The sequence below is a fragment of the Bombyx mandarina genome, chromosome A1 (assembly GCF_030267445.1).
Source record: "Bombyx mandarina strain Sakado chromosome A1, ASM3026744v2".
Lineage (NCBI taxonomy): Eukaryota > Metazoa > Arthropoda > Insecta > Lepidoptera > Bombycidae > Bombyx > Bombyx mandarina.
Genome location: NC_143234.1, coordinates 20,002,467 through 20,022,852, shown reverse-complemented (window position 1 = coordinate 20,022,852; position 20,386 = coordinate 20,002,467). Strand labels below are relative to the sequence as shown.

General features: G+C 43.5%; 1 protein-coding gene across 1 annotated transcript; it reads right to left on the bottom strand.

Annotated features, from left to right (window-relative positions):
• Positions 1-308: 308 nt before the first annotated feature.
• On the bottom strand, positions 309-19,270 carry LOC114242719 (uncharacterized). Its single transcript, XM_089739332.1, has 9 exons — positions 19,153-19,270; positions 16,080-16,321; positions 15,203-15,443; positions 14,368-14,523; positions 13,545-13,601; positions 8,510-8,670; positions 7,508-7,679; positions 6,923-7,018; positions 309-440 (listed from the first exon to the last, which is right to left on the bottom strand). The coding sequence occupies exons 1-8, from the start codon at positions 19,189-19,191 to the stop codon at positions 6,959-6,961; spliced, it is 1,128 nt and encodes a 375-aa protein (XP_089595458.1). The 5' UTR covers positions 19,192-19,270; the 3' UTR covers positions 309-440; positions 6,923-6,958.
• Between the last annotated feature and the right edge of the window lie 1,116 nt (positions 19,271-20,386).

Genomic DNA, 20,386 nt, shown 5'->3' with positions numbered 1-20,386 from the left:
AACACTTATTTACAGGTCTTCTTGTAACGGGATTATGATGGTTCGATAACTCAGTTTCAATAAAACGATAGTTTACTAACTGCCCCTAACTAAGGGGCATGCGCAAACACAGTCTTTGCTATTACTATCACGAAATACTCATGCATTTCGATTTGCAGATCTATAGCACGGCCAAATGAAAGTGCTATTTCTATCTCTACGAAAATGGTGCCACGTCTTTCTGGGCTCCTATTATTATGAGCAGTAATATCTTTACAAAGAAAATTTTTAAGAATAAAAAAATTTTTGAGTAATAATAATTAACCAAGATTTTTTATTAGTTCTTTCAAATATTTAACGTCCTTCCGATCGTATAGCTCCTCGTCATCCGTTTCTAGACGAGGATGAGACGTACGAGTGACGGGAGGAGACCCCGGAAGATCAGAGATGAAGGAACGGATCTACAAATAAAAATGGTTAATTTATTGAATTTGGCTGTGTGGATTCTAAGTCGCATATTTTTTTTTTATTGCCCTTGTAGGCAGGCGAGCGCACGGCCCACCTAATGGTGAGTGGTTACCGTCGCCCATGGACTTCAGCAATGCCAGGGGCAGAGCCAAGCCGCTGCCTACCGCTTAAAGCATAGCATAGCGCTTAAAAGCAAGGCATATAGCCGCCTCATCTCTTTCCACAGTCATCGCTGAATATATAACAAGGAGTCCACCTTGAAACCGATCAGCGTGTACCTACTGGTCCACCCTGCTTACTTATTTTAGATATGAAGATTCTGCTTTCCAGTTTTAAGGGTAGGACCAATGTCCAATATAATTGAATATGCAATTTCGAAAAAGGGCACAAAACATTCTCGCTCACGACTCGGTCGTGCGCGGACGTGCCGATCCGTTGGTCGCTTGCGATCTGCGTATCGAGGGTCCATTTTTGTGCGCTAAAGTTTTGTAACCGCGAACCCACCCTTACCAACTGCCTTTTTCAAGGCAAAACCAATCGCTACGTTCAGCTTCCTGTGGCACTCACAGGCTAGCGATTTCCTAACCCTTCCCAAAAACAACAGTCTTTTTCAAGACTAGACCCCGCTCGCGATTCTGCCTGCTGTAGCACTATACAGCCCGAGCGGGTTCCTTTCCTTTTCCCCGCCGATTGCCGTTTTCACGGCATAGGCATTCCCCCCCCTGCTCCTTGCTGTCCTGCAGCACAGGGGGGTTACAAATCCTATCCGGGGCCTCGCCTTTCGGCGAGTTCAACAAAAGTCCCGGGGCCGCCCCCCCGGGCAAGAAGACCGAAAATGAGCAAGAAGAAAGTGTCAGTGAGTGCTAGTGACATTGTCGGGTTCCTCCGGGATAGGTACCCGTCAATTAGGGCCGAGTACTTAGCGTATAGGGCCTCCGTGGCAATCCCTCCCCCCCCGCGTCCGTCGCCGCGTATTTCAACCGTGCCTCGGAGGCACGCCGCGCGCCCCCCGCCGCCGCGTTAAGTTCGAGCGCACGTTCCGACGATGCGACTCACGAAGCGCCTAGCGCTACCCCCACCCCCGCGCCCGCGTCGTTACGTCATCCGCGCTCGTCCGTCGCGACCTCGATCGTTTCAAGTTCAGGCTCCGATACCGAATCGGAGATGGATTTCGAATCCGCGTCAAGCCCTCAGCCTGGAACTTCGGATGGGTTCCAAACCGTAACGCGCGGTAAAAAGCGTACTCGCGCCGTGGAGTCCCGGAGCTCCACGACAAAACAGACGAAATCCGCGACCGCCTCTCGACCGCAGTAGTAGTTACACCGGAGTCGGACTCCGCGCGCCGCGTAACCCCACCGCCGCGTCCCAAGCCCGCGCCCGCTCCAAAGTAGCTGCCCCGCCCCCGCTGATACTTCAAGAGAAGACAGCGTGGAATCGCGTGTCCCAGGCCCTTCAGGCAAATAAAATTAACTACACCCATGCGCGTAACGTCGCGCATGGGATTCAGATCAAGGTCGCAACGCCGGGCGACCATAGGGCCCTCTCAGCATACCTCCGAAAGGAGAACATAGGTTTCCACACCTATGCTCTTCAGGAGGACCGCGAGCTCCGCGTAGTAATACGCGGAGTCCCTAAGGAGCTAGAATAGACTACATTAAGGAGGATCTGACCGCTCAGGCCCTCCCGATAGTTAGTGTGCACCGGATGCACAGCGGGCGGGGCAAACAGCCCTATAATATGATACTCGTGGCGTTAGAACCCACCCCGGAGGCCAAAAAGAAGATCGCATGTCTCACGACAATTTGCGGCCTATCCGGGATCTCGATCGAAGCCCCCCACAAGCGTGGCACTCCCGGGCAGTGCTACAGGTGCCACTCTATGGCCACTCGGCGCGTAATTGCCACGCGCGCCCCCGCTGCGTGAAAGTGCCTCGGCGATCACGCTACGTTAGATTGTTAGAGATAGGGAAACCGCGACCGAACCTCCAAGCTGTGTCCTATGCCTTAAGCAAGGGCACCCCGCGAACTACCGTGGATGTCCTAGGGCTCCGCGAAAACGCCAACCCACCCAGCTCCGCGAACCGTCGGCCCAAAGACTTCGGCACCTTCAGTGCCGAAACCCGCCTTCGTGCCGGCTGCAGTTCCCACGGTCTCGGCGTGGAAAAAGCCGCTGCCGTATACGAAGGCGGGAACGGAAACCGCACCCCCGCCCCCGCTCGCGACACGCCCCGCGCCCCAGCCCCTGCTCGCACCTCGCCCCGCGCCCGCGTTCCGCCCCCGCAACCCTCTGCCGTCAACGACTTCGCGCTCGTGCGCGACTTCGTCACCGCGGTAACTTCGACCGTCTGCGATCGTTCGCAGACGCGATACGTAGGTCGGTAACCCCCGAACAGGCTCGCGGCCCGTTCGATCACATGGACGTATACGAGTCCGTGTCGCGCACTTTATAAAATCTTTACCGGTAATCAATGGCGCAAAAAGGTAGAGAAAAACCGTATTCCCTTACGTTAGCATTCTACAATGCTAACGGACTCGCGCGGCAACGCGATCAAATTTTCGAATTCCTCCGCGATAATCTTGTAGATATTCTATTAGTGCAGGAAACCTGTCTGAAGCCCTCGCGTCGCGACCCGAAAGTCGCGAATTACGTCATGGTTAGGAATGACAGACTCACCGCCTCCAAAGGCGGGACTGCCATTTACTATAGGCGGGCCCTGCACGTTGTCCCTCTCGATACTCCCTCGCTCTCACATATCGAGGCGTCAGTGTGCCGTATCTCGCTGACGGGACACCAGCCGATCGTCATCGCATCCGTTTATCTCCCCCCGGACAAGCCCCTTCTGAGCAGTGACATCGAGTCACTGTTCGGCATGGGAGACTCCGTCATCCTGGCAGGCGATTTAAATTGCCACCACACTAGGTGGAACTGCCATCGTACTAACGTTAACGGTAGGCGTCTCGACGCGTTTATAGACGACCTCACCTTTGAAATAGTCGGTCCCCCAACTCCAACATGTTATCCGTATAACATCGCGCTCCGTCCGAGCACTATAGACCTGGCATTGCTTAGGAACGTAACTCTGCGCTTGCGTTCCATCGAAGCAATGTCAGAGCTCGACTCAGACCACCGACCTGTCGTTATGCAGCTCGGTCGCCCCCACAACCCAGTCACTGTTACGAGGACCATGGTGGATTGGAATAAGCTGGGCACGTGCCTAGCCGACACCGCTCCGCCAATCCTCCCTTACGGCCCGGATTCGAATCTATCCCCCGAGGACACCGTCGAATCCATAAACATCATTACCGATCACATATCTTCCGCGATCATTAGATCTTCTAAAGAAGTCGATGTGGAGGACAGCTTCCACCGCATCAGACTGTCCCCCGATCTTAGGAATCTCTTAAGAGTTAGGAACGCGGCAATCCGGGCCTACGATCGTCTTCCCACGCATTCAAACCGGATTCGGATGCGTCGTCTACAACGCGAAGTCCACTCCCGCTTAAGCGACGCGCGTAACGATAATTGGCATAGTTATTTAGAACAACTCGCGCCCTCCCACCAAGCATACTGGCGACTAGCTAGGACTCTCAAATCCGAAACTACCGCTACTATGCCTCCCCTCGTACGCCCTTCAGGCCAACCACCGGCATTCGATGACGATGACAAGGCTGAGCTGCTGGCCGATGCACTGCAAGAGCAGTGCACCACCAGCACTCAACACGCGGACCCCGAACACACCGAGTTAGTCGACAGGGAGGTCGAGCGCAGAGCTTCCCTGCCGCCCTCGGACGCGTTACCCCCCATTACCACTGACGAAGTTAGAGACGCGATCCACAACCTACAACCTAGGAAGGCACCCGGCTCCGACGGCATCCACAACCGCGCGCTAAAATTTTTGCCAGTCCAACTGATAGCAATGTTGGCTACAATTTTAAATGCCGCTATGACGCACTGCATCTTTCCCGCGGTGTGGAAAGAAGCGGACGTTATCGGTATACATAAGCCGGGCAAACCGACAAACGAAACTTCTAGTTACCGTCCGATTAGTCTCCTCTCGACGATAGGAAAAATTTACGAACGGCTCCTTAGGAAACGCCTCTGGGATTTTGTTACCGCGAACAAAATTCTCATTGACGAACAGTTCGGATTCCGCTCAAAACACTCGTGCGTACAACAAGTGCACCGCCTCACGGAGCACATTCTGATAGGACTAAATAGGCGTAAACAAATCCCGACCGGCGCCCTCTTCTTCGACATCGCGAAGGCGTTCGACAAAGTCTGGCACAACGGTTTAATTTATAAACTGTACAACATGGGAGTGCCAGACAGACTCGTGCTCATCATACGAGACTTCTTGTCGAACCGTTCGTTTCGATATCGAGTAGAGGGAACTCGTTCTCGTCCCCGTCAACTGACCGCCGGAGTCCCGCAAGGCTCCGCGCTCTCCCCGTTATTATTTAGTTTGTATATCAATGATATACCCCGGTCTCCGGAGACCCATCTAGCGCTCTTCGCCGATGACACGGCTATCTACTACTCGTGTAGGAAGATGTCGCTGCTTCATCGGCGACTCCAGATCGCAGTAGCCACCCTGGGACAGTGGTTCCGGAAGTGGCGAATAGACATCAACCCCACGAAAAGCGCAGCGGTGCTCTTCAAAAGGGGTCGCCCTCCGAACATCACTTCGAGCATCCCACTCCGTAGTAGGCGCGCAAACACCTCCGCCGTTAGTCCCATCACTCTCTTTGGCCAGCCCATTCCGTGGGTCTCGAAGGTCAAATATCTAGGCGTCACCCTCGACAGAGGGATGACATTCCGTCCCCATATAAAAACGGTACGCGACCGCGCCGCGTTTATTCTAGGACGACTCTATCCAATGCTTTGTAGTCGAAGCAAACTGTCCCTCCGTAATAAGGTAACTCTCTACAAAACTTGTATACGCCCCGTCATGACGTATGCAAGCGTAGTGTTCGCTCACGCAGCCCGCACCAACTTGAAATCCCTTCAGGTTATTCAATCACGATTCTGCAGGATAGCCGTCGGAGCGCCTTGGTTCCTTAGGAATGTGGATCTCCACGACGACCTGGAGCTCGACCCTTAGTAAGTATCTACAGTCGGCATCGCTGCGCCATTTTGAGAAGGCGGCACGACATGAGAACCCTCTCATCGTAGCCGCTGGAAATTACATACCCGACCCAGTAGACCGAATGGTAAACCGTCGACGTCGCCCAAAGCACGTCATTACGGATCCTCCTGATCCATTAACGGTGCTTTTAGGCACCACAAGCACCGGTCACCGTCCTCGTCGAACCCGTCGCTTGCGACGAAGGGTTCGACGAGCGAACTAACCCATAGACACAGCCCACTGAGTTTCTCGCCGGATCTTCTCAGTGGGTCGCGTTTCCGATCCGGTGGTAGATTCTGCGAAGCACTGCTCTTGCTAGGGTCAGTGTTAGCAACTCTCCGGTTGAGCCCCGCGAGCTCACCTACTAACGTTAGGGCGAAGCTGAAATAGCCTCTCAAGGCTATCAGCATAGGTAGGAGGAAAAAAAAAAAAAAAAAAAAAAAAACTAATTATTTTCTAAAGCAGTGTAAAATTTAAAATATTAACTTTTGAGTTAAATTTTAGTGTTAATTAGAAATTGAAAATTACTGGAATTATTATATAATGGGTGTAGGTAAGCCTTAAAACTACATGTATAATATGAAAAAACGTATTTGACAAAATATGCGACATGTGCCCTTTTCGAAATTGCATATTCAATTGAAAATTCGATTTCAGGCTTCAAAGTTAGCGGTAGCATTCGCGTTGTGACGTCTATGAGCCTCACGAACCAGTCAACATGAGAAGCTTCTTCATCCGATTATGCATCGAAAAAAAAAATGGATACAAAAACTTTGTTTTTTTTATCGCTGTCACTATAACGTTGGATGGGTATCCATTTTGGAGTTCCATAAGCCATAGTTGTATTTATTTTTGTTAAATGTATAAATAAATAAATAAATACGGGGAAGCGTACGTCTCCTGTTCCCGCACACACACACCAGTAAATGTTAGTATGGAGAAAAATAAAGAACATCGGTTTTCAAACTACCGGCTTTGAGTCCAAAAAATATTATACGTAAAAAATCGGTTATCTGTAAAGTCGGTTTACTGACGATAGTTGAACGTGACGACGTCATAAGAAAATACTGATGGAATGGTTTAATTTTTCAATTATCGCAATTATCGTTGCTATAAACAATTGAAACCACATTCACTTTTCACTGAACTTCATACTTGACGAAAACATATAAATGTATTATTGTATAGCAGCTGACCACGCGGATGCATCGCTCACAACGCCTCAGAGCGAGGTAACGCCGCATGCGTCATGTTTTTTCGTGCGTGCAGCCGGCTCCGTCGAATTATAAGACGTTGTCACGTCAAAAAATGACTTACAGTAAAATTTTGAATCAATGAGTTAATAAGTACCTTATGCTCGACTGGCTTAAGATTTTTGGAGTAGCTTCATGCGATCCTCTTTTCAGTGGGATGCGATATTTGATAGATGCGCAATCCTCTGTGAAACTGTAATAATTAATCTACTCACTAACAAACACCGTTTGGAAATGAACAGCAATAAATACCCTATCTTAGACGCGAGCTGTGAAGATACTTAGACCTTGAGATATTAGGTCGAAGATTACAAAGTTATGACAGTCGTCTGACAGACAAACTGACGAAATAAAAATCAAAACACGCAAAATTATTATTTGCGTAATTACTGGTGGTAGGACCTCTCGTGAGTCCGCACGGGTAGTACCACTACTCTGCCTATTTCTGCCGTGAACAATAATGCGTTTCGGTTAAGGTGGAGCAGCCGTTGTAAACTATACTGAGACCTTAGAACTTATATCTCAAGGTGAGTGGCGCATTTACGTTGTGGATGTCTATGGGCTCCAGTAACCACTTAATACCAGGTGGGCTGTGAGCTCGTCCACCCATCTAAGCAATACCGTTGGACCCTATCAAGCGATGCGACTATATCCGTGTTCACAAAGCCATCAGCCGGCTTACCCTTTCAAGAAGACACCAGGTATCTCGGTATCTATGCAAGAACACAATCGGTATCAATACAGTCGCGTAGATCGCAGCCTCCCGGTCCAGCTTGTCGTCGCCTTCGGCCATCGCGTATATCGTCCCGCGGAGCTTGTGAAGGAACTCAATGTTCGAATGATCCTTGTCAAAGCTGGATGCACACAAAGCAGATATTAATATGATATCGATTGATACATATTCTTCAGAAGATGAAACTGCACTCAAGAGTTCAGTCAAAATCAAGTTCACGGTGACTTCAAACGTTTACAGAAACCTATTGACGTTATGACGTCATCATACCTTGAGACTATAAGATTGAACTTAGACTTGCTTTTATAGAACAACAAAAAACGCCTTCGCGGTATATAAGTATAGGCTGAATAGTGAAACCCAACAGCGAAGATTACAACTACAACTGCAAGTAGAGATTAACACTGAATAGTAAATTAAAATTTAATATTAGCAATTGAAAACTGAGATCTTAGAACTTATATCTCGAGGTGGGTGGCGCATTTACGTTGTAGATGTCTATGGGCTCCAGTAACCACTTAACACCAGGTGGGCTGTGAGCTCGTCCATCCATCTAAGCAATAAATAAAAAAAACAATTGAAAGCGATATATATTTAGGCATCTTCATCTTCTAAACCATAATCCGAAAATACATACTGAGCTCTCCTGATTTCAATTGATTTTTCAAGCAAAATCCATTTTGCACAAATCCACATGCAAAATTAACACAAACCATCTCTGCTTCTCTCTGGATAATAAACTATACAGAAAAACTTACTGTTTGATTTAAGGCCTTTTTTTTGTTGCTTATATGGGTGGCTAGCTGACAGCCCACCTGGTGTCAAGTGGTTACTGGAGCCCATAGACATCTACAACGTAAATGCGCTGGTGGTATCTACCCGTGCGGACTCACATGAGGTCCTGCCACCAGTAAAATAAGGACGAAATTCGTAAATTCTAGTGTAACTAACTATGGTAGGATAGCATAAAAGCGCTTTACGAAGTCCTTGCTTGAGGGGTGGACGTTTGAACAGGCGGCGCTCAATAAATCCTGTTGCTTAGCGTTCCTGAAGACCCAGCGGTCCTCGGGGAACTCCGTCTCGAAAACATCGTCCGCGCACGCCGAAGGACACTAGATATAATAACGAAAGTTTTAAATTGAAACAGCATCGGCCTTCGTTAGAACAAAAACAAAAGCCGATACTCGATAATTCCATTCGTTCTATATTCAACTCCCCAAAGAAGCAAACGGGGATCTGCGGTGTTATGAGGACTAATGACACCAATAGAACAACAATAGGTACAACAGAAAATTAAGTACAAATAGTCCCACTAAGTTTCTCGCCGGATCTTCTCAGTGGGTCGCGTTTCCGATCCGGTGGTAGATTCTGCGAAGCACTGCTCTTGCTAGGGTTCGTGTTAGCAACATCGTCAGGCTTGAGCCCCGTGAGCTCACCTACTAGTTAAGGTTTTTTTTTTTATTGTTTTGATGGGTGGACGAGCTCACAGCCCACCTGGTGTTAAGTGGTTACTGGAGCCCATAGACATTTACAACGTAAATGCGCCACCCACCTTGAGATATAAGTTCTAAGATCTCAGTATAGTTACAACGGCTACCCCACCCTTCAAACCGAAATGCATTACTGCTTCACGGCAGTAAGGGGCAGGGTGGTGATACCTACCCGCGCGGACTCACAAGAGGTAATTACGCAAATTATAATTTTGCGGGTTTGATTTTATTACACGATGTTATTCCTTCACCGTGGAAGTCAATCGTGAACATTTGTTAAGTACGTATTTCATTAGAAAAATTGGTACCCGCCTGCGGGATTCGAACACCGGTGCATCGCTAGATACGAATGCACCGAACGTCTTATCCTTTAGGCCACGACGACTTCAAATTCAGGTTACGCTGATGTGGTCGCTCTAGACTAGACCATCAGTTTAGGTAGGAAAAAAAAACAAATAGAAAAAAAAACGACCTTTAAAAACCTCATTGTGTCCAAACTTTGTCGGTGTAACTTCATTTGTTTCTGTACCTAATCATTTGGTGCCTAAGTATTCCAACTCCGCGCGGACCGGTATGTGAGCTCACGGGCTCAACCTGAGACAATGGCTAACAACAGCAATACTTCGCTGAATCTACTACCGGATCGCAATCGCGACCCGTTCAAAAGATCCGACAAGAAACTCAGCGAGCTGACGCTTAGATCCCTCTTCTCTTTCCCGAGTTCGACGAGTACTGTTACCGGGATCCCAAAGTCTGCTTCTAGTGTTAGAGCTGAAGACGTCTAATGCAGGAGCTATTGGATCTGATGATCCGTAAGGACTTCTCTAGGGCGTCGATGGTGAGTGGCTCCTGCGTGATCAATGTGCTTAGTGCGAGTTTCTTAACGTTCTCGATAGCGTAAAAGTTAACCCAATTTTGTATGCAGTTGGAACAGCGCCCCTAGCGGCAAACGTACGCAAACGATCCCATTCCATATAAATATGAGCTAACTTTTACGTTATCGAGAACGTTAAAAAACTCGCACTAGGCACACGGGATTCAGAGAGTAGTCAGCGGTGGCAGCGATAAGGCGATTATGACGCATAGCACTAGCTCAAACTCTGGTAACGCGAACAGTGTAGCTACATAAGGCCTTTTTTAATAGAGATTATCACGTAGCTTCTAGATCCCTTTTAGTATTACCAACGAGCAATAAAGCTAGTTTTATTTATAAGAAAATCAATAATGTGTGAAATACCGTCAAGCAAATCCATAATACGTAAACATGATAAACTTTCAAAGCCATAACACAAATAATTTGTTCATCTTCACTAGTTTAATTTCGAAAGCCTCGTGTTTAATATAATCAATGAAGTAACCAACAATACGAAATGTAAACAGACGGTAATTTATCCATGCTATTTAATCCAAATATCAAAACTGACAGCAAAGAAAAACTTCAACGTAGATACATTATTTGACAGAGATATAACTGTCTATAATGTTCTAGCACAATAATATTGTCTTTAGTATTTCTTTAATAAAAAAATACGTTTATTGCCTTTTGGATATAAACTCTTACGTAGTCACTGATATATAAAATACTAGCTATACCCGTCCGCTACGCTGGGCATTTAAATTTAAATTATTATTTCTCACCTCCATAAAGATTCTCATCATTAACGCCCCCGCAACTGGTGTAGGGAGTCCAACACTCATATAAATATTAGCCTATCCATTAAGTACATGCATTTTCTACATGGATACCAAGTTTCAAGTCAATCGGATGCATAGTTCAGTAGTTATAACGGAACATCCGTAAAAACCATTGTAGATTTATATATTAGTATAGATATAGATGAATGAAAAATAAAGGCAAAGGGAAACCTCCCTCGACTCGTCTCGTGCTCAGTGAAGTGTATATCGATTTTTAATACTCTAAATCGATCTAGATGAGCTCGCGATCCATCTTGTGTTAGGTGATTAGCAGAGCTTCTAGACAGACACAACGATTTTTTTCCTACCTATGCTGATAGCCTTAAGCTTAAGAAGCTATATCAGCGTTACCCTAGCGTGTAGGTGAGCTCTCGGACTCAAGCTAGGTGTTGCTAGCACTGGCCCAAACAAGAGCCGTACTTCACAGAATCTACCACCGGGTCGGAAACACGACCCACTGAAAAGACCTAGCGAAAAACTCAGTGGGCTGTGTCTATGAGTTAATTTACTCGCCGAATCCTTCATCGCGAGCGACGGGTACGACCAGAACAGTGACCGATATTTGAGGTACCTAAAAGCACTGTAAGTGGATCGGGAGGAGGACACTACGATGTGAACTATGCTGCCTGCTTTGAGACATCAACTGTAACGATTCTCACCTTCAAAAACGAGACGCGACTTTGTGGCAGACATAAGCAGGACCCACACGACTACCTACCTTAATGAAGACTAGATTTACCCTAACCCGATGACGGCTCTTCACTTCAAATACTTCAATAAATTTAATGACAATAACAGTTTGATTTTACTTCTTTTTTTTTTCTACTTAAGCTCTGATAGCTCAAAAGGCTAGTTACTCACGGACTATTAATTGAACTCATCGGGTCAAACTGAAAGGATTTGCTAACACTGGTCCTAGCAAGAGCAGTGCTTTGCTAAATCTACTAACGGATCGGAATCGCGACCCACTGAGCAGATCCAGCGAGAAACTCAGTAGGATGTGTCTATGAGATTTTACTTCAAACTTCGATGACCGTTTACTACAAACATCAAGTTAATTTAAAATGGCTGCGTATAATTTGTGAATGAATATGATAATTAGCATAGATTTTGTTTATTCACCACACACATGAAACGATCAAAATCATCGTTGAAATTAAATGTATAATAAACTTTAATATTATAAAGCTAAGTTTGTTTGTTTGAACGCGCTAATCTCAGGAAAACTACTGGTCCGATTTGAAAAATTCTTTCCAATGCAAGTGGAGCACCAATGTTTCAAAATATTTTCACTTTCAACGTAAATGAAGAGGCGGGTAAAATTTGCCAAAATGCCAAAGTAACTATTCCACGCGGACGAAGTCGCGGGCAAAAGCTAGTATATAATAAACTTTAATCTCATAATAAATACAAAACATAAATTTACAAACAGTCAAATTACAAAAAAAAGAATCACATAATTCCAAATGTAAAAATAAACATTCATATAACAATAAACAAAAGAAGATGTTCAAAAGATCTGACACTGTAGCCGAGCTGTGTCCGATATTCGTTACTACAATTTGACTGCCATCGTTCACGTCAAATTTTCTAGTAGCCTTAAGTTTGGTGGTAGCAGTCTTGGCAGCAGGAATTGGGCCAGCCCGCTCCTGTAGAAGAGTCTCGATTAGTTAAACAGTTAAAGGGCTTCGATCATGAACAATTTTATGCTGCAAATTAAAAAGCCCGTCATTAAAAACTGACGCTAAAGTAAATTCTATTTTCTTCAAACAATGTGTTTTTTTTATTGCTTAGATGGGTGGACGAGCTCACAGCCCGCCTGGTGCTAAGTGGTTACTGGAGCCCATAGACATGTACAACGTAAATGCACCACCCACTTTGAGATATAAGTTCTAAGGTATCAGTATAGTTACAACCGCTACCCCACCCTTCAAACCGAAACGCATTACTGCTTCTCGGTAGAAATAGGCGGGGTGGTGGTGTCTACTCGTGCGGACTCACAAGATGTCCTACCACCTGTAAAATTGTACCATTGTATCATTGTACATTGAAACAATCATATTGATTTCAAGAATTTAACAGTCGTAGGTATCTTAACGCAGTCCAGTCTTTAACCCCTCAATGTGCATTTAGATTGTGGTGTGTTCATTTGTCGCAAATGACTTTTTTAAGTGATTTTATGACCTGGTAACTAAGACCTTTAAGTCATGTCTTATTTTAATTTATATTCTTATTTTTATGAAAAATGATAATATGGAGTGAAATGAAATGAAGACTATTAATTTGAGACATTAATCAACTGGGATGAAATTAAATGAAATTAGATGATGTGGGATGAAATATAATCGCAGTAAAATGGTGCTCATTTACTGAGATTTTTTCAGCGGACTTTTTGGAGGATCCCGAGAAGTTACGTCCAACGTCTTTGTTTCATTTTCCCACATTTGTGCACTTTCACAGATATTAAACAGTTAATAACCCACCGTTATTACACATTTAAACCTGAAGAAACACTAAATAGACAAAATATAACAAATCACACAACTTCATTCCTCGCGTTCCCGCCAAAAAGTAGCAAATGACTTATGTGTTATGTATAACCAATGAACCCACTTAACCCCGTGAGCTCTCTTCTAGCTGTGATACATTTTTTATACGGTCACAGAATTCTCCATTCTAGAGAATTCCATGAAATATGTAAAGAAAATCTATTTTTTAGTAAAAAAAAATCTATTTTTTTTTTTCTTCAAATTATTTCTATTTGTAAGAATTCAATGAAATCATGTTGGTTATGAGCGTACTATCTTAGGGTTTTCTTTGGGACCGTGTTTTTGTTGTTTCTGACCAAAGGACACCTCCTGAAACAATTAAACTCCTTTAGTACTTTCAACAGTGTAACATTTTCTTACACATAAGTGACGGCCATTAATATTTTAATAATTTGATCTCGCGTTGTTTACAACATTAAAGACGTAGTCGTCGCGAACGAATTAAAAAAAATGGCAAAAAAATAGCGCGTACCTAATGCAAAAAAGTTGTCATAATTTTTATTTATATCTCAATTATTTTAGAATTCACTATTTTCGTGATCACAGTTGTAATTAAAATAGCTTATAGGTGATTTTTTTTATCTTTTCTAAATTACCGTTGTATCACAGATAATAAGAAAAAACATGTAAAATTTCACTCACAAAGGAAAAGGTCAGATTATGTAATATATTAGAATAGAAGGTCAATATATTAGAAGCGAATGATAAATTTTACGAAGCCATATTAATCTACAGACGTACGTACGCGTGTGAGGACTTAATTACTATCTACGAGAATGCTTTTTCCTTTGGCTTTCTTTCTTTCTTACTGGTGGTAGGACCTCTTGAGAGTCCGCGCGGGTAGGTACCATCGCCCTGCCTATTTCTGCCGTGAAGCAGTAACGCGTTTCGGTTTGAAGGGTGGGGCAGCCGTTGTAACTATACTTGAGACCTTAGAACTTATATCTAAAGTGGGTGGCGCATTTACGTTCTATATGTCTATGGACTCCAGTAACCACTTGACACCAGGTTGGCGGTGAGCTCGCCCACCCATCTAAGCAATAAAAAAACCCATTAGAGACCTTTTAGATCTTACCTTCCTCCGTCCGATCAGCTTTTGATACATATTGAGGGGCGTTACGTGCTGTACGAATTCCTCCATGACGAACCTAGCTCTAGCTAAGACCGGATCCAAAGACCTCATGTGCTCAGCAATGTTCACCGGCTTGTTTGTCGTCAAATATTTTGTGACCTTCAACAGAAGATATCCAAAATTCGTGTCCTCGGTATATATTGATTAAAATAAACGTTAATTGCCGTTGTACTGAAAAACTGAGACTTAGAAGTTATGTCTCAAGGTAGTGTAACAATTTTTTGTTTTTGTTATTGCTGTGATGACTGAAAAACAAACCTTAAGATAGGAGTTCAAAGTCTCGAGTTTTATACTACAACGGATGCCCAACCCTTCAAACTGAAACGCACTGATGTTTCGCGGCAGAAATAGGCAGGGTGGTGGTACCTACCCGTGCGCGCTTCCATCACAACTTTTTTTTTTAATTGAAGGATTACTGGTGGCTTGGAGCCCTTTCCAGTTTCACCAGGACAAGTGGGCGAGCAAAGGCTTAGCCAGGAGGGGTGGGATTTGTTAACAGCTGCCCCCGTGCCCGAGAGGGAGATCGGATCGGAATCGCGACCCGCTGAGAAGATCCGGCAAGAAACTCAGCGAGCTGATGCATGGGTTAGGTTGCACGTCGACCTCTTTGTCGAGTTCGACGAGTACGGTTACCGGGGTTCCTAAGCCTGCTCCTAATGTTAGAGCTGAATGCGTCTAATATAAAGGTTATTGGATCTGATGGATCCGTAACTACGTGACCATCACACCCTATCATCAGTCGAGTTTATGTAGAATAAGTTAGCATTACATAGATAACCTTGTTTATTGGACACCATCCGTACTTGGTCGTAGTAGAGGCGTCTGTAAGGGTCAACCAGACCGCAGCCAGGATCCTGGGAAAGGTCTTGTGTGGCTCGCCCATCATCACATTCGGAGTCTTCACCAGAGATTCTAAATCCGGTTCGGATTCCAGCGTTGACGTTTCTATGAGTAGCTTGGCCCGAATCAAAGCTTGTATTAGGTCCAAGATGATCGGACCTTCGTCGCCTTCAAGATTCCTAGAGAATTTTGTATCTTCAAGAAATCTCAACACAATTTTCTATTTCACTAATTGCGGGAATATAAGCTTACGGTTCGTCTGTTTGTTAAATATTTACTGCAGTCCACGTGATGTAATCTCGAAAACTCGATTATAATATATAAGGTCTATCCGATCCTTATGATCGAATCGCTTGACTTCTTCACGGAAGAAATATGGTATGTATCTTAGACGGCTTACAATATCGTGCGTCGTGCGCTAATTCAAGAATCTATCCAATAAAGTGGTTGTCGGAACCCAGAAAGACCATAATGTGAATGCCATCACACAATTTAAGACGTGAGATCGATGATATATGTATATGTTATTGTATAACAGTTGTCCAATATATTCCCAGTATAAATATTCACCGTCCGCGTCGAACTCTTCGATTATGACGAAGAGTTTGACGTGCAAGCTAACCCTATACATAGAACACACTGAGTTTCTTGCTGAATCTTCTCAGTGGGTCGCTATTCCGTTCCAGTGGGAGTTTCTACGAAGCACCTGCCGTAAAACTCACCTGCCAGTCCGTGGGTAGCCTCTGGAATAGCCCTTAGGCTGCCAGCGATAAGGATTAGAAAAAAAATGGGAAAGATATAGATGCTAAACTAACTTCAACAGCTCCAACAAAAGCCTAGCAATTTTTTCGCTCGGCGGTGTCGCATAGCCCATGCAATCGGTTAAGATCATTCTCATCGGTGGAGCCTGTTCTGTTTCGAAAGCCGCCACCATCTCCCTCTGGCGGGAGTCCTCGGCCGCCAGCCAGTCCAGCGTCAGAGCGGAGCGGTACGCGGCTATCCCGGGAATGGTAGAACGTGACACGTTCGGAGTATAGTAGTAATCTTGTGCTGTTGCCTGGAGTATGTGTTATTATAATTAAAAAAACTTTTACGGTTTAATCTCCTTTTAGAATCGACGGTAGCACAATATTTATTTATTTATTTATTGCACTTCATGTAAAATTTACATTGGCGGACTTAATACCTAAGGCATTCTCTACCAGTCAACCAAAGGTAGTGCAGAGTAAATAGTGGTAAGTGCAATGAAATGTATATTAAGTTACAAATACGTACACAAAAATGTACCTATATAAATACACAATCACATATACATATCTATACTAATATATAAATCTAGTGGTTTTTACGGATGTTCCGTTATAACTACTGAACCACGCAACCGATTGAGTTAAAACTTGGTATCCATGTAGAAAATACATGTGCTTAATGGATAGGCTAATATTTATATGAGCGTTGGACTCCCTACACTAGTTGCGAGGTCGTTAATGATGAGAATCTTTGTGGGGGGTGAGAAATAATAACGTTAATTTTAAATGCCCAGCGAAGGGGACGGGTAAAGCTAGTACATACATATAATAGTCAATATAATATTCAATATCCGAATATATCGACGAACCTTTCAAAATTATTTGTGATTTCTTAAACATAAAGCATTCGAAGCGTCAGAAATAATATAATGACTTTATGAAAACGCAAGAATAAACCGTAAAAGTAAACGCATACCGTATAGTTTTTATTATATCTACAACTCGCGAACACCGATGGCAGTCCGGTTAATATTATGGTAATACAATTCATGTCGTTTGTCATAATGATTTCGTATTTTGTCTGATTAGATTTTTGCGTAACTTTAATTCAAGCTACAAGGTCTGTTAACTAGAAATTTAGATATTTTTTTTTAGTGTAAGTAAATGGGCAAAATAATTGACGGTCGAGCTGATTTTTAGACGTTATTGAAGTACATGGCGGCAGAGGGTAATGACTTTTGGCTATTGTTACAATCATGCATCATCATAGTTGAAAACGAATAATAGTCTTTATTCCAATGCAATTGTTATTTCGAACTCATGTCTGAAGATCAGCGGCAGCATTCAACAGGCTACGAATTGGTAGGTACGGTGAATATGTTACGGTAAAAGTAGATATTGCGGCAAATGTACAAATTTTTGGTAAATGTGCTCATTTGCCTCCTCGTTTGGGTAATGTGCATTCAACTAACATTTACAATTATTTCAAAGAAGGGAAATGTACATTGAATTCACAATGACCATGTCGTTTTAGTAAATGTAAGCATGGCATATAAAATACGAAATCGCAAGTGCTAGTAATGTGGTGTGCATTCGCAAGCGCATTATTTTTTAGCGCCCCCATTTTTCACCTACTTAAAAACAACTATAGCGAGAGCTTAGTCGGTGTCTAAGAGTCATCCTAGATGAAATTACAAATCGCCTCTCAAGCCTCTACAAAACGCCCCCTTTTTTTTTGTGGGTCTCTTACCGGCCCCCTTTAGGCCTGCAGCGCCCATAAGAGGCGTTATCGCCCACTTTGTGAAAGGCTGCTATATACGAATAAATAATTTCGGAACTTCCAAAAATACACTCGAGCAGCAGAGCTAAATAAATACATTCGACAAAGAGATTTTAAAATAATAAAAAAAAACACTCGCTGAAGAACATCAAAAACGGAATTGTTCTAAAGTCGAATTAAGTAAACGAAACTTTTTCAATTTTCGCTTCCGCGTACAACTCTGATGACTGTTTAAATGAGTTTATAAAATACTTTAGAAAGAAAAATATGTATTTTTTTTGTAGACAATTTCCGCGGAAGATAATTTCCCTTTTTTTTTAACTGTATAATAGGTGAACTTAGAGGAGATGCAATTTCTTTCACGGGAGCATCAACATTGAACGTACCGCACCTACAAGGCCGAAAATTGCGCGTCCATATTTCTCCAGTTTGGGGGTTTTGTTACATTTAGAAGATCGTGATCTTCTAAATGTAACAAAATTTTATTAATTTCGTTAAAATAACTCCTTATCAAAACAAAAAAAAACACTATGTTCTCACAAACGAGTTAACCAAAAATCGATACGTGATTAGTCTATATTCCGTCGAAGTAGGAGCGACGTACCAGCGAAACCTTTCTATAAGCTAGTAAAAGACATTGGCTTGTCAAGCAATTTCGTAAATTGTATACTTGAAAGAACATCTCAAGCCGCCAGGTTCCTATCAAATTCGGCTAATCAGGGAGAGGAATGCGGAGTATGGAGTTGAGCGTAATATGCGCATTGATAGGGACCTCTTAATCCTACACCAGCGTTGCAAGTCGCGACCAGGGTCTCTTGTTTACTGGTGGTAGGACCTCATGTGAGTCCGCATCGGTAGGTACGCAATTTAGGATTTCCTGCGTTATGGGCACCAGAGACTGACAAAGATACTTATATACGTTTAAATATATACATTTATCGATAGTAAAAACCCAGGCAAAGATCACACAATGTTTGCCCGATGTGGGAATCGAACCCACGACCTTCGGCGCATCACTCAGGGCCGCTAACTACTGCACCAACGAGTCAGTCACCGTCATTTATATAATGTTAAAAAATTAATAATTAATTAAGTTCATTTTCAAGGCTTACAGATAATTATAACCTATCCTCTTAAATCTTTTTATTAACTCGTCGGTTGTATTATTTACCTCCACGCTCAAAACGCTCTATAATCCATTCCACTTGAGTTTACGACAGTGACGCTCGCAAGCAAGTGGAACGGGAAAAATTGCGATCGTGAGCGTGATTGTTGTGGGCGCTTAGTGGGCCGCACCCGTTAAAGAGCAAATTCCTACTCATTCAATAACTTCCAATCGCTTTCTTTGAATTCACTTACCTTTACAAACAAACAGCATAAGGAAAATATTAATAACATTATGATAAATACATGTTCGTTTAAAATTAAACTAGTTAATAAATAAAACTAAGTTAACTCTTGATTTGGTCATATTGTCAAATAAATGTCAAATTATGTCAGTAGGACTGTCGCTCTGCTAGAAAACTTAATAATAATATAATCTGTGATAGAGAAAATTTCAAAAAGTACCTACTACATTTCAATATCCAAATTAATCACACATATTTTTATTAATATATTTAAACACGGCCAAAGAATTGTTTAAGATAGAACACAAAATGCAAAATCAAATTTATACAAAGTCTTTGAACATAAATACAAAAACCCTTTGGAGTATTCATGATTATCCTATAATCGGAATTCAGTTTTAAACAATTCGCAAACAAAAATCTTTTCTAAGTTAACGTAAATGTCGTCATAGAGAAGTCGCCGTGGCCTAAAGGACAAAACGCTTGATGTACTCGGATCGAGCTTTTCTTTTCCTACCTAAGCTGATGCTAACGCAGCCATGCTAACACGAACCCTAGCAAGAGCCGTGCTTCGCAGAATCTACCACCGGATCGGAAACGCGACCCACTGAGAAGATCCGGCGAGAAACTCAGTGTGCTGTGTCTGTGGGTTAATTTACTTGTCGAGCCCTTAGTCACAAGCGACGGGTTCGACGAGAACGATAACCGGTGCTTGAGGTACCTAAAAGCACCGTCAGTGGATCGGGAGGATCCGAAATGACGTGTTTGTGGCGACGTCGACTGCTTTCCATTCTGTCCGCAGGATCGGGAATGTTACCGGCGGCCACGATGAGAGGGTTCTCGTGTCGTGCCGCTTTATCGAAGTGGCGCATCGAGAGATTCATCTGTGTCGATGTTCGCAACCCACAGGCAAGTATCAATTTTTCCAATGAAAAACGCACTAAGTGCGTCTTAATAGTGTTATGTTCGCGATGGAGTTTCACAGCGAAATAATAGCACTGTCTAAAAAAAAAACAATCCACAATTTTTTTTAAATTTGGATATTGATTAGTGATTAGGCGTATTGAACTCGCTAGAGTAGATATCACCAGTCCCGTGTGATCTAGCTCCGATAACCGCTTAGCATCAGATGAGCCTATCAAGCCGTACTCGTTTACCTATGAAGGGCAATGACAAAATAAAAAGACATTCTTAAAAACAATAGCAATAAAAATGAAACGCAAAATAATGTTATTGTATCGCAT

What these genes read in the sequence shown, in the direction of transcription:
- LOC114242719 (XM_089739332.1), bottom strand. Translation starts at nt 19,191, where the DNA reads ATGTTATTAATATTTTCCTTATGCTGTTTGTTTGTAAAG. An exon ending in TATGCTGTTTGTTTGTAAAG is followed by an intron (nt 16,322 to 19,152) that starts GTAAGTGAATTC and finishes CACATACTCCAG; the next exon opens with GCAACAGCACAAGATTACTA. An exon ending in CTTTTGTTGGAGCTGTTGAA is followed by an intron (nt 15,444 to 16,079) that starts GTTAGTTTAGCA and finishes AAAATTCTCTAG; the next exon opens with GAATCTTGAAGGCGACGAAG.